At 34.7% G+C, this 14,193-nt stretch overlaps 1 protein-coding gene across 1 annotated transcript in view; it reads left to right on the forward strand.

Moving 5' to 3' along the window:
* The first annotated feature begins 6,459 nt into the window (after positions 1-6,459).
* The window catches only part of LOC115878460 (venom protease-like), a 33,113-nt gene continuing 25,379 nt past the window's right edge, over positions 6,460-14,193 (forward strand). Inside the window, exon 1 of the mRNA XM_030894977.1 lies at positions 6,460-6,758. Within this exon, the coding sequence (XP_030750837.1) occupies positions 6,690-6,758 (69 nt within the window). The 5' untranslated portion in view covers positions 6,460-6,689. The remainder of the gene's footprint in view (positions 6,759-14,193) is intronic.

Consider the following 14,193-nt stretch of genomic DNA (forward strand, 5'->3'; position numbering starts at 1 on the left):
TTAAAAATAATCTAAAATATCAATATGCCATGGGTATATTGATAAATAAGGTCTAAATTACATAAAAAAAATGCACCTGATTCTCATAAAATATACAGGGTCTTCCATTTAAATTAAACATGTTATTGCCGTTTAAAGCTAGTAATTATTTAAAATAAATTTTTAGACACTATGTATGTGATAGTACAATTTTTATTATTGGAACAGAAAATTTAGTAAATAGAAATACTTCTGTATAATATTTAGTTTTAAAAACTTAAATACCCCTCGAGAAATGAAGCATTAAAATTATTACTGTATTTTGACACAAACCTAAATATTTCAAAAACGGTAAAATTAAAATGCGGTAAACCTTAATCCAATTTACCTTCATTTTAATAGTAGAAACTAAAAATGTAATAATATACTGGGAGCTCCATTTAAAAAAATACAATTTTAATATTTCTTTATTTATTTGGGACATTCTGTATCTTGTAAAAATATTTTTAAATTGTAGCTCTAATAGTCCTTCGGCGAACCTAAAACTTACAATTTGCAAAAATCTAATCGTTTAGCTACTCCGTGTCGTATGTGGCAAACAACCCTGTATATGCACAAACCCGTAATGACACATAATTTATATCAATTATTACGAACTAGTCAGATGAAAGTGTGTTTTGTAATTTAATTTTTGTACTTAAGGAAAATAATTTAGATAATTTGAATCTAGTGATCGTGTTACCTATTTTCAGCAAGGAAAATGTGAGGCCATTACTATTTATTATAATAAATTATAATTTATTTAAAATATAAATAAGCATAACTATCATGTAGCAGTATAACTTTTGTATTTTGTAATATTTAAAATTATTTTTAATTAACAGAAGTTAAATGTTTCCATTTCCTGTCCACGACTATGTATGGCGTTAACAGTATTAATTCATGGTGTAACCATTCATCTTGTTTTCTAACGATCAAATATATATATATATATATAAATCCCTTTGTGTAATGTTTTCTTTCAATTGCCTCTCTATAAAGAAATAATAAACGTCGTTTAGATGCTAAAAAGTTCAATAATAATAATTAATAATAATGTATATTCAAAATAACCCAATTACAAAATACCGGGTGCGTCTCAAAAGTGGCTCCCCCTATAACTTTTTTTATTTTTTTTTAGTTAAAAAAACGAGATTTGGTATGTTAGTATATGACATAAATTAGGATTGATTGACGTATTCAATTGTTTTCGGTCAGTTCCAGTTTCACCGGAAATTACTACAACTTTTGATTGTTAAATGACACCCCCGGTATTTTTTACTTTATTCGATAGAAAATGTCACTCTGAATAGAATGACATATCATATGTCAACTTTTGACATTTTCGCATATATGGTTTATTTGAAATTATAACTTGCGGTTCGTAACGAAAATTTGACTCGAAATACCAAGTGTGTGATATCAAATTATTCGTAAAAAAATGCTTTTTCCAAATATGCTAATGAGCCACCTTCGTTTCATTTGAAAAAATTGAGATATGATTAAAAATACGATTTCAGCATTTTCTAACTGGCCAGGACAAGACACTAAAAACATTAGACGATCAAATCTATTTTTCCAAGTCTCCTTGATGAAGCATTAGTGTTTTTAACACTCTGCATTGAATTTTAAAATACAATTTTTTATTAAGCGAGATTGTCAAAAGCTGACATATGTATGTCATTCTATTCAGAATGTCATTTTCTATCGAATAAAGTAAAATAATACCGAGGGTGCCATTTAAAAATCAAAAGTTGTAGTCATTTCCGGTGAAACAAGAAGTGACCAAAAACAATTGAATACACCAATCAATCCTAATTTATGTCATACCTTAACATACCAAATCTCGTTTTTTTATCTGAAAAAATACGAATTAGCCGAAAACAATTGAATACGTCAATCAATCCTAATTTATATCATATACTAACGTACCAAATCTCATTTTTTCATCCGAAAAAATATAAAAGTTATAGGGGTGAGCCATTTTTGAGACGCACCCGGTATATACAATAGACAGAGATATAAATGTCAAATAATACAATAGTGAATAATAATAATAGTAATAGTACCCTCTTAAGGTAGAATCTAATCTGAGGTTTTAATTCTACAATAATAACTATAATCTTTTATTCTACATTCTTAAACAACATCTAAAAGTACCAAATTAATAAAATTATGGTTCTGTATCTCAAAAGGAAAAAAAAACGTAACCCTTTAAAGAGTGCTGTCACACACGCCGGCAAAATCGGTGCCGGTGATGGAGCTGAAATCGATTGCAATATAAATAAATTAGCTTTTTCACATCGTCGCGACGTTGATAATCGATATCGACGAAATAAGGTCTGTTCCCGGGTGAATCCCTGACTAGTCAGCACGTTACTCATTGGTTAAAATGATTAGAAACAACATGAAAGACATTTCTACACATTTCAACCAATAAGAAACGCGCTGATTCTTCTGGGAACAGGGCCATAAAGTTGATAAGAATAAAAAAAATCTTAAATTGCGGTCAAATTGCTTCATCAATTACATCGGAGTTATATGCTCTACAAGTAAGCTTTACTTCATATTATATATTCAGATATTTAACGATCAACGGTTACCCACTAATTAGTATTCTGTTTCTAACCTTTGAATTACCGATAATGTTCGACTTCGTGTCACTATAATTATTTATGTGATTAGAACCGTGGAGTATTTAGATGTGTTAAAGTATTTTAAGAATACTATGCTATATGTAAAATCCTAAGAAAATTTTTCTTAACAGTTTTAATAATTTGAATTATATTGATTATCTAAAATACCTCGTCATTTGGGCTCAGAAACGGAAATTCTCGGTTCTTTTGAGCCATCAAAGAAATCACAAACCATCAAAGAGTCTACAAAAATAACAAAATAAAATACTAAAAATAATATTTAATTTAGATAAATTAACACTAACAGAAGAAGTATACCAAAAAAACAAAAGAACTAAACGAAAGACAATGAATAAAATATAATATATTACCTCTACACAAAATCAAAAATAAATTAATAAAAACAAATATTTCTTTAAAAACTAACAAACAAATACACACTTACGAAACTAGAAGAAAATCAGACATCAAAACAGTCAAGAAAACAAAAAAAACTTTCACAGAAACTAACAACAGAAACCAACAATGCCTTCGACACCACCTGCCCATGGACAGTCCTAAAAATCTTCAAACTGTTGCAGATAAAGAAGGACGCAAGCAACAACTGCCACAAAGATAAAGCTTACTAAATAATATTGTTGCATTGCAATATAACAAATTGTAAAAAAAGTTATATACATATCTTAATTAATAAAATTATATAAGAGTTTCTAGGTGCCCGGTGGCGTAGAGGTACAGGCTCCCGTCTACCAATCTCAAGGTAGTGGGTTCGAATCCCACACCCGGCATTTCATCAGCCGACTATTTTTATTAAAATAAAAATAGTTTGGGTACCTCGGTCGACTCAGCCTTAAATGAGTACTTGGGATTTACAATCCTGAGGTAATAATAGGCGGTTGAAGCGTAGTGCTAGCCACATTACCTTCCTTGTATACCGAACGGCTCTAGTATGGCAAGCTGTACCTTGCTACTCCCAAGGCGTCAAACGCTATATACGGGAGCTATTATTATTATATAAGAGTTTCTTGCCTTGAACTGCTAATATAGAAATTAATTCCACGCTGTGTTCGACATAATGTGGATCAACCTGCTCTCACTACCAGTTTCGGGGCCCTACCCCATCATCAGGTGAGCTTGGGTCGTTTCCAAAATATGTCTTTTTTTTTTTTGGTGAGGGGGTGGTTTAAAAATCTTTTATAGATGAATAGTGATCATTTCCATGGCCATCTCGAGAGAGACAGTTATAGAAATAACCCCTAGACAGTGTGGGATTCGAAATACCCACTAAAAACGATCCACCTCCGAGGAATCAGCGGCCGAAGAATGGCAGCTCTTATTCCTGCTTGTGTGTTGGGGAAGGGCGTAGCCCTGGGTGCCTGAAGGCTAGTATTGCGATGCGAGGGTTAGGAGCGACTGGACACTAAGTCCAGAAGAGTTCTGTGATTGTCCGGAAGACAGTTTTGGGAGGGGGATTTGGTACTGAAGAATGGAGATTAGATCATAGGAGGTAACATACTTGTAAGTATGTTTGAAACAATGGTTTTGACATGACTGGCTACTTGTTCAAGTAGTTGTTTATGGAGTTCTTGGTTTATTGAAGAGATGGGTAGGAATGACTCAGGGGTATTTCCTTGGGGGAGTTGTTGAGATTGCTTTTGAGCACTGAAGCATAAAGTGTAGGATTTGGAGGGGTAGGAGTCGGAACCCTTGAGGGTTCCGGCTGACTAAGGATATTAGTATTGGGATTACGATTTCTCGGATTTTTTGGGCATGAAATGTGGCTAGCTGGATGCGGACCTCCGCAATTTGAACAAATTGCAGGTGCATCAGCCTCTTTATCACAGGATTTGGTGTGGTGGGATTTGGCGCACCTCACGCAACGCGGGGCCGCAAAGCAGTTCGAGGCGGCGTGGCCGAATTGCTGGCAATTGTGGCACTGACGTACCCCATTACCGCGCCTCGGCGTCACCACCCGAACCCTCAGCGAGCCCACATGCGTGATGTCGAAGATGTGGGTTTGGTGTTTGGGTACTCTGACTTTAACGACGGCCATAGGAATACCGTCTCGTGAGAGACGATGCATTTCTCTGACCTCGAAGCCTTGGGAAGTAAGGTGTTCAATTATTGCCGAGTTGTCGACAAAAACTTCTACACCTTTGATTAGGAATTTTAGGATTAGGATTTAGATCCCTGTCTTCAGGGGAAAAATAAGTATGGAAGGGAATTTGCTTGTTTTTGAGATAGTCGACGATGGCCCTATGGTCATCAGAGTTTCTTGCCTTGACTTCTAATATAGAAAGGCATTCCACGCTGCTTCTGAAAAGTGGATTTGTTGCTCTTGAAAGCTCTTGGGGATACCTCATCCAGGTGAGCTTGGGTACTACACACAATATGTCGAGCAGAGCGCAGAGTATATAAACCCGACTTGTCGTAAAGTAGCGGTAAGATATTAAGTCCCGCATCGCGAGATAGCGGCCTGCGTGCAATGTTAGTACTTTCGTACCACCGAGGCACAACTATCGATAGTAAATAAAGGCTTTTTTCGGCTAGCCCAAATTATATAATGGAAAATAAATTTCTTGCATATTGTGGAAACCACCCAAGCCAAGTTGATCCACATTATGTCGAACACAGCGTGGAATTAATATCAATATTAGCAGTTCAAGGCAAGAAACTCTTATATATAAAATATAATTTTATTATATACCTAAAAACTGCAAGAAATTTATTTTCCATTATAAAATTTGGGCTAGCCGAAAAAAGCCTTTATTTACTATCGATAGTTGTGCCTCGGTGGTACGAAAGTACCACATTGGCACGGGTAGCATTTGGAAATATGAGCGATATTTTCAAGAATAAGAAGGTGCCCATGAACCTAAAGAAAAAGGCTTAGGACAGCTGCATTCTGCCTGTGCTTACGTATGGCTTAGAGACTATGGCGATTACCCGAAAAACAGCAGAACAACTACGAGTAGCACAAAGAGCCATGGAAAGAATTATGTTGGGAGTCAATTAGTCAAAAAACGGAATACCCACATTAATAAAAACAAAATTAAAAGATGTTGTTAAAGAGACAGGATCCAGACCGATGGCCCCAAAAAGCAATCCTATGGAGACCTAGGGGAACAACAAGAAGTGTGGGCCGACCAAAAAAGAGATGGGTCGATGACGTCAGGGCAGTGGCGGGAAGACAATGGATAAGATTGGCTAGAGATCGCAAAGCATGGAAAAACCTAGAAGAGGCCTATATCCAACACTGGATGGAACCAGGCTGAGAAAGAAGAAGAAGAAGGTACGAAAGTACTACCATTGCACGCAGGCCGCTATCTCGCGATGAGGGACTTAATATCTTACCGCTACTTTACGACAAGTCGTGTTTATATACTCTGCGCTATGCTCGACATATTGTGGAAACGACCCAAGCTCACCTGATGATGGGGTAGGGCCCCGAAACCGGTAATGAGAGCAGGTTGATCCACATTATATCGAACACAGCGTGGAATTAATTTCTATATTAGCAGTTCAAGGCAAGAAACTCTTATATAATTTTATTATATACCTAAAAACTGCAAGAAATTTATTTTCCATTATATATTTTAATTAATATATATTTATTTATTTCAAATATTAGATAAAAATGCGTATTTTCTATCTTATATCTGTATTTCAAATACTTGTAACCTCCATATATAAGTCCCATCTCTGATTAATTGGCACGATTAGTACCGAACCAAGAAAGCACCAACCCACACCTACCGATAAGTTACCCAAGTACCGTCGCTATCGGTACCATCGGTAGCAGCAGCAGCGTCAGAAGCAGTACCACCGGCGAAACCCGAAAGAACGACAAGAATCCGATCGCTAATGAATGCGACGCGACCGAAAGAATGAACCACGGTGCCGATTGTTGGCTTTGAACTTGTTCTTTCTGACGTTCAAATCATCATCGAGTCGTCCGCAGCCGGGTTCAATGAAACTCTCTTCTTGAGCGGAATCGGGTGCTCCAAGAACGAAAATAACTAGTGTTAAATAGACATGGTTCCTCTTAGATTTAGTGTGTTTGTTGTGGTGGTGTTTGTGTTTTGTTTTGATTTTGGGAGTACAGTAAGTATCGTTGAACGTTGTCATAATAGTTTGAGATTTTGTTAGGGAATATTATTCATTCGATTATTCTAGTATTTTAATGAAACTTATGAAAAACTTAGATAACTTTTAGTTATTAAATCATATCAATTGGTGATTCCTTCAAAAAACGAATTAAACAATTAAACTTACATTTCTAGTTAAGATTTGTAACTTTAATTAGGAATACAAAACTATTTGTGTACTATGGTGGTCCTTAATACGGATCTATCTAAATTTCTTTGCTCCCAAATTCATAAAAATTGCTTGGAAAATTTAGCTCTTAATATTAACTTTAAGATAAGCCGCGTTCCAACCTAAGTTTCTCATAGAAATAACAAAGGAAAAATGTAATTTGTTCTTAATTAGAATTCCATAACTCTGCGACAAATGAGTCAAAAGTAATTAATTGGCATCACGTTTATTGCAAATTCAACGCTCTACAAAAAACGTCTCTTATAATTTTTCGCTAAACCTATTGGCTGAAGAGTTATTCAAGCTCAATAATTAAACTTTGAGCTCGAATAACTCTTGAATGATAATAATGATTTAGCGAAAAATCATTAGAGACCTTTTCTGTAGAGCGTTGAATTTACAATAAACATGCCGCCATTAACTACTTTTGACTCATTTGTCGCACAGCTATAGAACTGTAAAGAACAAGTGACATTTTTCTCATGTTATTTCTATAAGAAACTTAAGTTGGAACACGGATTATCTTAAAGTTAATATTAAGAGCTAAAATTTTCAGGCAATTCTTTTTTTTATGAATTTGGAAGAATTTGAGCCCCTGGAAACAAAGAAATTTGGATAGATCCGTACTAAGGATTGCCCTATTGTATACAAAAGGTTTTTTTTTTTAATTCTGTGACAAAATTGAGATGGTGAAAAGCCAGGCATATCAAAAATTATACCGTATGTCCTCGGATCTTCTTTACAGAAATATATTTTTTTATTGTTAACATTTTAAGATTTCTTTCTAAATATTTTTGTAGCTCTAAAATGGTTAATTCCGGTTATACTTTTCCAAAATCCCATACCGAAAAATTAATGAAATTATGAAAATACGTTTGAATTTACGTTTTAAAGAAATATAAATATCGTTTTATAGAAAAGAAAAAAAAATAGTAATAAATCAGGGCTGGAAAGAGTTTTGTCGAATTCAGGGTTAATGCTGAGGAAATGGCGATCAAATAAACAAGAAGTTCTTAATAATAATACTAATAATAATAATAGCTCCGGGGGATTCACTTTCACCACTCTGGTTTTGTCTGGCAATGAACCGAATGTCAACACTGCTTAACACAACCGCCGGTTACAAGATCGACCAAGGAAACGGAAAGAGACTGAACCATCTATTGTACAGTATATCCCATTTTGGTTGAAATCATAGGGTATCTCCGTTATTAGTGAAGATAGAAGGGTGCGGTTTGCACAAACCTGTGCCACTTTTTCGTCAAACGGAAGATGCTGCAAACAAAATTTTCATAGCCCTCTTCATTTCTGAGCTACAGGGTCTTTTCGAAAATTTTGCAATTTGGGACACCCCTGTATCTCTGTTATTGTTTAAAGGTTTCGAGAAGGCGAAAACTGCTTATTGTAGAACTTTTTACGTAGAATACAGTGGCGTAGTCTGTTTTTCTACCAAAAAAATATTTTTGAAAATATGAACTAAAGTTATGTTTTTTCAAACGGAACACCCTATATATTTATAAATCATATGATCTGTTTTGCTATGAGCTTCTCAAAAATATATATCACTCTATATTTATTTTTACTATTTACTGCAATATTTAAAATATATCATTTTCTTATTAGTAGGCCGTGATAAATAACAAAAAATCAAAATGGTATTTACTAAAATAGTCATACACATATTAAAATTTATCTGGGATTGATATATTTTACTTTCGAAATAACTGTTACCACTGAAACTGTGAATATATTTTTCTTTTTTTATAACGGGATGGGTTTGCAAATATCTAAATCTTGAATTATTAAAGCATTTTTCAGGTGTTCGAAATTGTTGTAGTGCCCACGATATATTTCGTATTTCGAAAATCCTCAAAATCAGAAATCGAGAACGACGAAATCCGGGAATCGAGGAGGCTATCAATATGTGTTCATTGGTTCCAATTCATTGATTTGAAAAATAATAATTTAACAGTATTCTAATATTTCCATAGTTATGTGGGGGAATGTTCCCCATCTTGCTGAAAGTATATTTGACGTAAATTAGCTAAAGGAATATCTAAAATTTCCGATACGATAGATTAGTCTTACGTATACACGTATTCCAAGATTTACAAATAGCGGTAGAGACTTAAGTTTCCCTAATATATAAAGAATTTATTAGCGGCTCCCAAAATAAAACAAAAGACAGATAGCAGTATACTTTTAATAATTCTTTAGATTCTTTTATTATCAATCATGGCCTACTAATAAATATGATCTTTTAATAAAAACTTTTAAATATTGCAGTAAATAGTGAAAATAAATATAGAGTGATATGTATTTTTGAGAAGCTTATGCCAAGACAGATCATATGATTTATAAATATACAGGGTGATCCATTTAAAAAAACATAACTTTAGTTCATATTTTCAAAAATATTTTTTTTGTAGAAAAACAGACTACGCCACTGTATTCTACGTAAAAAGTTCTACAATAAACAGTTTTCACCTTCTCGATAGCTTTAACAATAATAGAGATACAGGAGGTGACCCAAATTGCAAAACTTTCAAAAAGACCCGGTAGCTCGGAAACGCAGAGGGCTATGAAAATTTTGTTTACGGCATCTTCCGTTTGACAAAAAAGTGAGACAGGTTTGTGCAAACCGCACCCTTCTATCTTCACTAATAACGGAGATACCGTATGATTTTAACCAAAATGGGACACCCTGTACATGGACGACCTGAAGCTGTATGGGGAAACACCGAGTAAACTCATCTATTTAGTAGAAACTGTTCAAGTCTTCAGCAGGGACATACGTATGTCCTTTGGCTTTGACAAATGTGCTACTGTCAACATCAAAAGGGGTAAAATTGAAGATCGGCAACAAATCATATGTAATATTAAGCAGCTTCCGCCAAAAGATACTTTCCGATACCTAGGGCTAGCCCAAAATTCAACAATTGATCACACAACAATTAAAAGGGAGATTCGTGAGAAATATAACACCAGGCTAATGAAGCTCTTAAATACATAATTATCTGGACATAACCTGATCAAATCTATAAACGCTTAGGCAATATCGGTGTTAACTTATTCCTTTGGAGTGGTCAAGTGGTCAAATACCGACCTTGAAGATCTCGATCGCCTTACCCCTAGACAATTAACAAAATTTAGAAATCTACATACAAACTCATCTGTATATAGGCTGTATGTTTCTCGTAGGATGGGCGGGAGAGGCCTGCTAATCATAAAAGATCTATGCCTAAAACAGGAAAATAGCATGAGGCAGCGATTTATGTCCTCCAACTGTGCAATAAAGAGGCTCATCGTGGCTCAGGATAAAGGTTACACTCCTCTCAATTTAAGTTGCCGTAACCGGATTGACAAACCCATCTCGATAGAGGAGCGTGTTGCAGGATGGAAAAACGGCGCTCTGCATGGCAGGTATCCAAAGTCGCTTCAGTCTGGGGGGGGGGGTCGACCTTCATTCGTCATTGGTCTGGCTTAGAGACGGAAAATTGTTTCCTGAGACCGAGGGTTTTATGATGGCCATCCAGGACGGAGTTATGAGGACCAGAAACTATGAAAAGAACATTTTAAAACAAGACGTACTTGATATATGTAGAAAATGCTCTATGAGAGGGGGACAATAGAACAAATCACGTCTGGTTGCTCTACCTTAGCAGATAATGCGTATCTTGGACGTCATAATCAACTTGCCAAAATTATTCATCAACAACTTGCCATAAAATCAGAACTCTTGAGCAAAACATCACCTCCCTACTACAAGTACTCCCCGCAACCCGTCCTGGAATCTAGGGATGCTGTTTTATATTGGGACAGACCAATTATAACCGATCGGACAGTGGACCACAATAGACCCAACATTTTTATCGATAAGATCAATAAAACGGGCATTATAATTGACATAGCAGTACCATTATCCCGCAGGATAAAACAGACGGAAACAAAAGATAAAATAACAAAATACGAAAATTTATCATATGATTTAAAAAACGTGTGGAATCTTAATACCCTAAAGATCTTACCGTTCGTAATTTCGGTGGAGGGAATTATTAGCACAGAATTCCAAAAAAATCTAAAAGAGATTAATTTACCATGCTCAATTGCAAAAGTAGGACAACGAGCTGTATTGTTGCAGACTTGTCACATCGTCCGAAAATTCTTGAACTAGCTGGGAGGAGCCAAAAGCTTTTTCAGTTAGTCAGCTAAACCGCACCGGACCTGTTCCGAGAAAAAGAATTACATAATTGAAATAATAGCTCCCGTATATAGCGTTTAACGCCTTGGAAGTAGCAAGGTACAGCTTGCCATACTAGAGCCGTTCAGTATACAAGGAAGGTAATGTGGCTAGCACTACGCTTCAACCGCCTATTATTACCTCAGAATTGTGAATCCCAAGTACTCATATAAGGCTGAGTCGACCTAGGTATCCAAACTATTTTTATTTTAATGAAAATAGTCGGCTGATGAAATGCCGGGTGTGGGATTCGAACCCACTACCTTCAGATTGGTAGACGAGAGCCTGTATCTCTACGCCAACGGGCACCAAAGAAGTTAATAATACAAGTTTAAATAAAGAGTCAGAAAATGAAAGCCAGTCTCAGTACGTGATATCATCAGATATGAAAGGAAAAACGTTAGGTATATATTGGGATACAAAAAACTGAAAAAATTGCCACTATTTTCGACCTACTGGGTCTAATATGCCCATGTATTATAAGATGCAAATTATTCCTCCAACGGCTCTGGCAATTAAAAGTAGACTGGAATGAAGAGATTCCTGGCGATTTTCGAGAAATTTGGAGAGATTTTATCGATACCCTGACAGACATAAATAAAATACAGATTCCGAGACATGTTATATTGACCAAACCGACAAGATTATATTTACATGGATTTTCTGATGGATCAGAAGTAGCGTACGGTACTTACTTTATATTGTGTCGACCGATGATAATGGGTCATAGCTTATCAAATTTGATATGTTCTAAATCAGGCGTGTCACCGATTAAAACCATATCTTTACCGAGGCTAGAATTATGTGGTGTTATTGTTAGCTCAATTAACGAACACGGTTCGACAAGCATTGAAACTTGATGTTATTTGTTACTTTTGGGCAGATTCTCTAAAATCGTCTTGGCGTGGTTCAATGATCAACCTAACAGATGGAAAACATTAGTAGCCAACAGAGTGTCAGAGATTCAGTGCTTGAGTGAACATTCCGATTGGCATCATGTACCTTCCCCAGATAATCCTGCGGATATTGTATCTCGTGGCTTACAACCTTCAAAATTAATACATTCAAAATTGTGAAAATGAAAAAAAAAATGAACCAGTCTGTCCAACCACTCGAGGAAGATTTGGACAAGTCCTAAAACTCAAAACGCTTTTCTATGGTAATATCATTTAATTTTCATTATTTAATAGATATTTATTATTAATGTTGATTAGCCTCGTAATGTTGGCTCTATTAATATGTTACAGGACCACAAAATTTATTTAGTTCAATGTTATAAAGAGGGTAACACTGTAAAACCAAAACCGTAAAAAATATGACGTTAATCAAAATTAATAATAAGGAATACAGAACAAAAACTATATTACTATTAATGTTAAATTAATGTTAGAACCACAAAATTAATTTAGTTCCACGTTATGGAAAAGGTGATTACTTTAAAACCAAAACAGTAAAAAATATAACGTTAATCAAAATTAATAATAAGGAATACAGAACAAAAACTATATTACTATTAATGTTAAATTAATGTTAGAACCACAAAATTAATTTAGTTCCATGTTATGGAAAAGGTGATTACTTTAAAACCAAAACAGTAAAAAATATAACGTTAATCAAAATTAATAATGACGAATACAGAACAAAACTATATTATTATTACCATAGAAACGTAAGTACCATAAGTACTAGATTGTCTTTTCTGTCCACCAGTTCGTTGTACACCACTTTAGTTTTTGCTAAATTCGTTTTAAGACCTGCATTATTGCTGGCTGAATTTAGTTCGTTAATTTGTGCTTGTATATAGTTCTTCAGAACTATTGGCAATTTTCATGTAGTCTTAATCCTTTGTTGGTCCAGTCGGATTGAAAGAAGATTTCTTCTAGTCTTGCTGTAAATCGCTTTGGGGCTAAACAGCTAGTATTAACCATTTTATTTCTTCCTTGAATTATATGGACTTACATTTAAGGATATACAGGATGTTACATTTAAAATAACAAACCTGCTTTTCAAATAAAGCGAAAACACTATAACATTAAAAATAATTTAGATAGATGGAGCAAAAATTCCAAAAAAATATCAACGGTTCTCGATAAACATCTAACCTATCATCTCCGTGAATCATTCTGTATTTTAAATACTGATTATACCTTTACAATTTTGATAGTTAGGGCTTTTAAAATGTATATTTTATAAGTAAAAGTTAAAATAGTGTATAATTTTTATACCATTTATATTTCGAGTTAAAATTTCTAAATTCTTCTGTAGAAACAAAAATCAATTAGTGGGTTAACGGGCCGGAATGAATAAAATTAATATTGTTCTCTCATACGCAAAAACGACTGGTCATTGTCATGTAAATCACAACGCGCCGTCTTGAATAACATCAAGCCTAAAATTCTCGACCATAATATGATTAAAAATGTATCTGAGCGTGTCTCTTCGAATCGGAATTTGATTTTATTGCGATATGACCCACATAAATCGCCCTAAAACTGAATCCGAAACGGTGTATTTTGAAACGTGGCCATTTTTATTTCTCGTTTCGCTGATTTTTATGGTTACAACTTTTTTTTAATGCTGCACTTTTTAGGCAACAAGAAAATTAGCAAAGAATAAACGACTAACTGAATTATTTCGTGTAGAGATATGTACTTGGTAAAACGTTTAAATGTGTACTGAAATATACAGGGCATCAAAGAAATAGTATAATAAACATCAGTGGAATCTATAAATGAAAATGAAGCAAAAAGTTCCGTTGAGCATAATCAGGGCCGTTCCTGGCGAGCGTGCAGTGCGTGCACGCACGTAGGCGCAACATTTTGGGGGCGCAAAATCGAAAAAGAGTCAATCAGTACTTTGCAACAAAAAACCGATACGCTTTCTTGCCAATAAACAAATACTTAAACATACATTATAGGGTAAAGTTTGCTCAGCGTCTTTTTTCCGTTGACTGCACCGAATAAACAAGTCTAGGACAATCTG

This window comes from Sitophilus oryzae, unplaced genomic scaffold, assembly GCF_002938485.1.
Source record: "Sitophilus oryzae breed Bouriz unplaced genomic scaffold, Soryzae_2.0 scaffold_1512_pilon_pilon, whole genome shotgun sequence".
Classification (NCBI taxonomy): Eukaryota; Metazoa; Arthropoda; class Insecta; order Coleoptera; family Curculionidae; genus Sitophilus; species Sitophilus oryzae.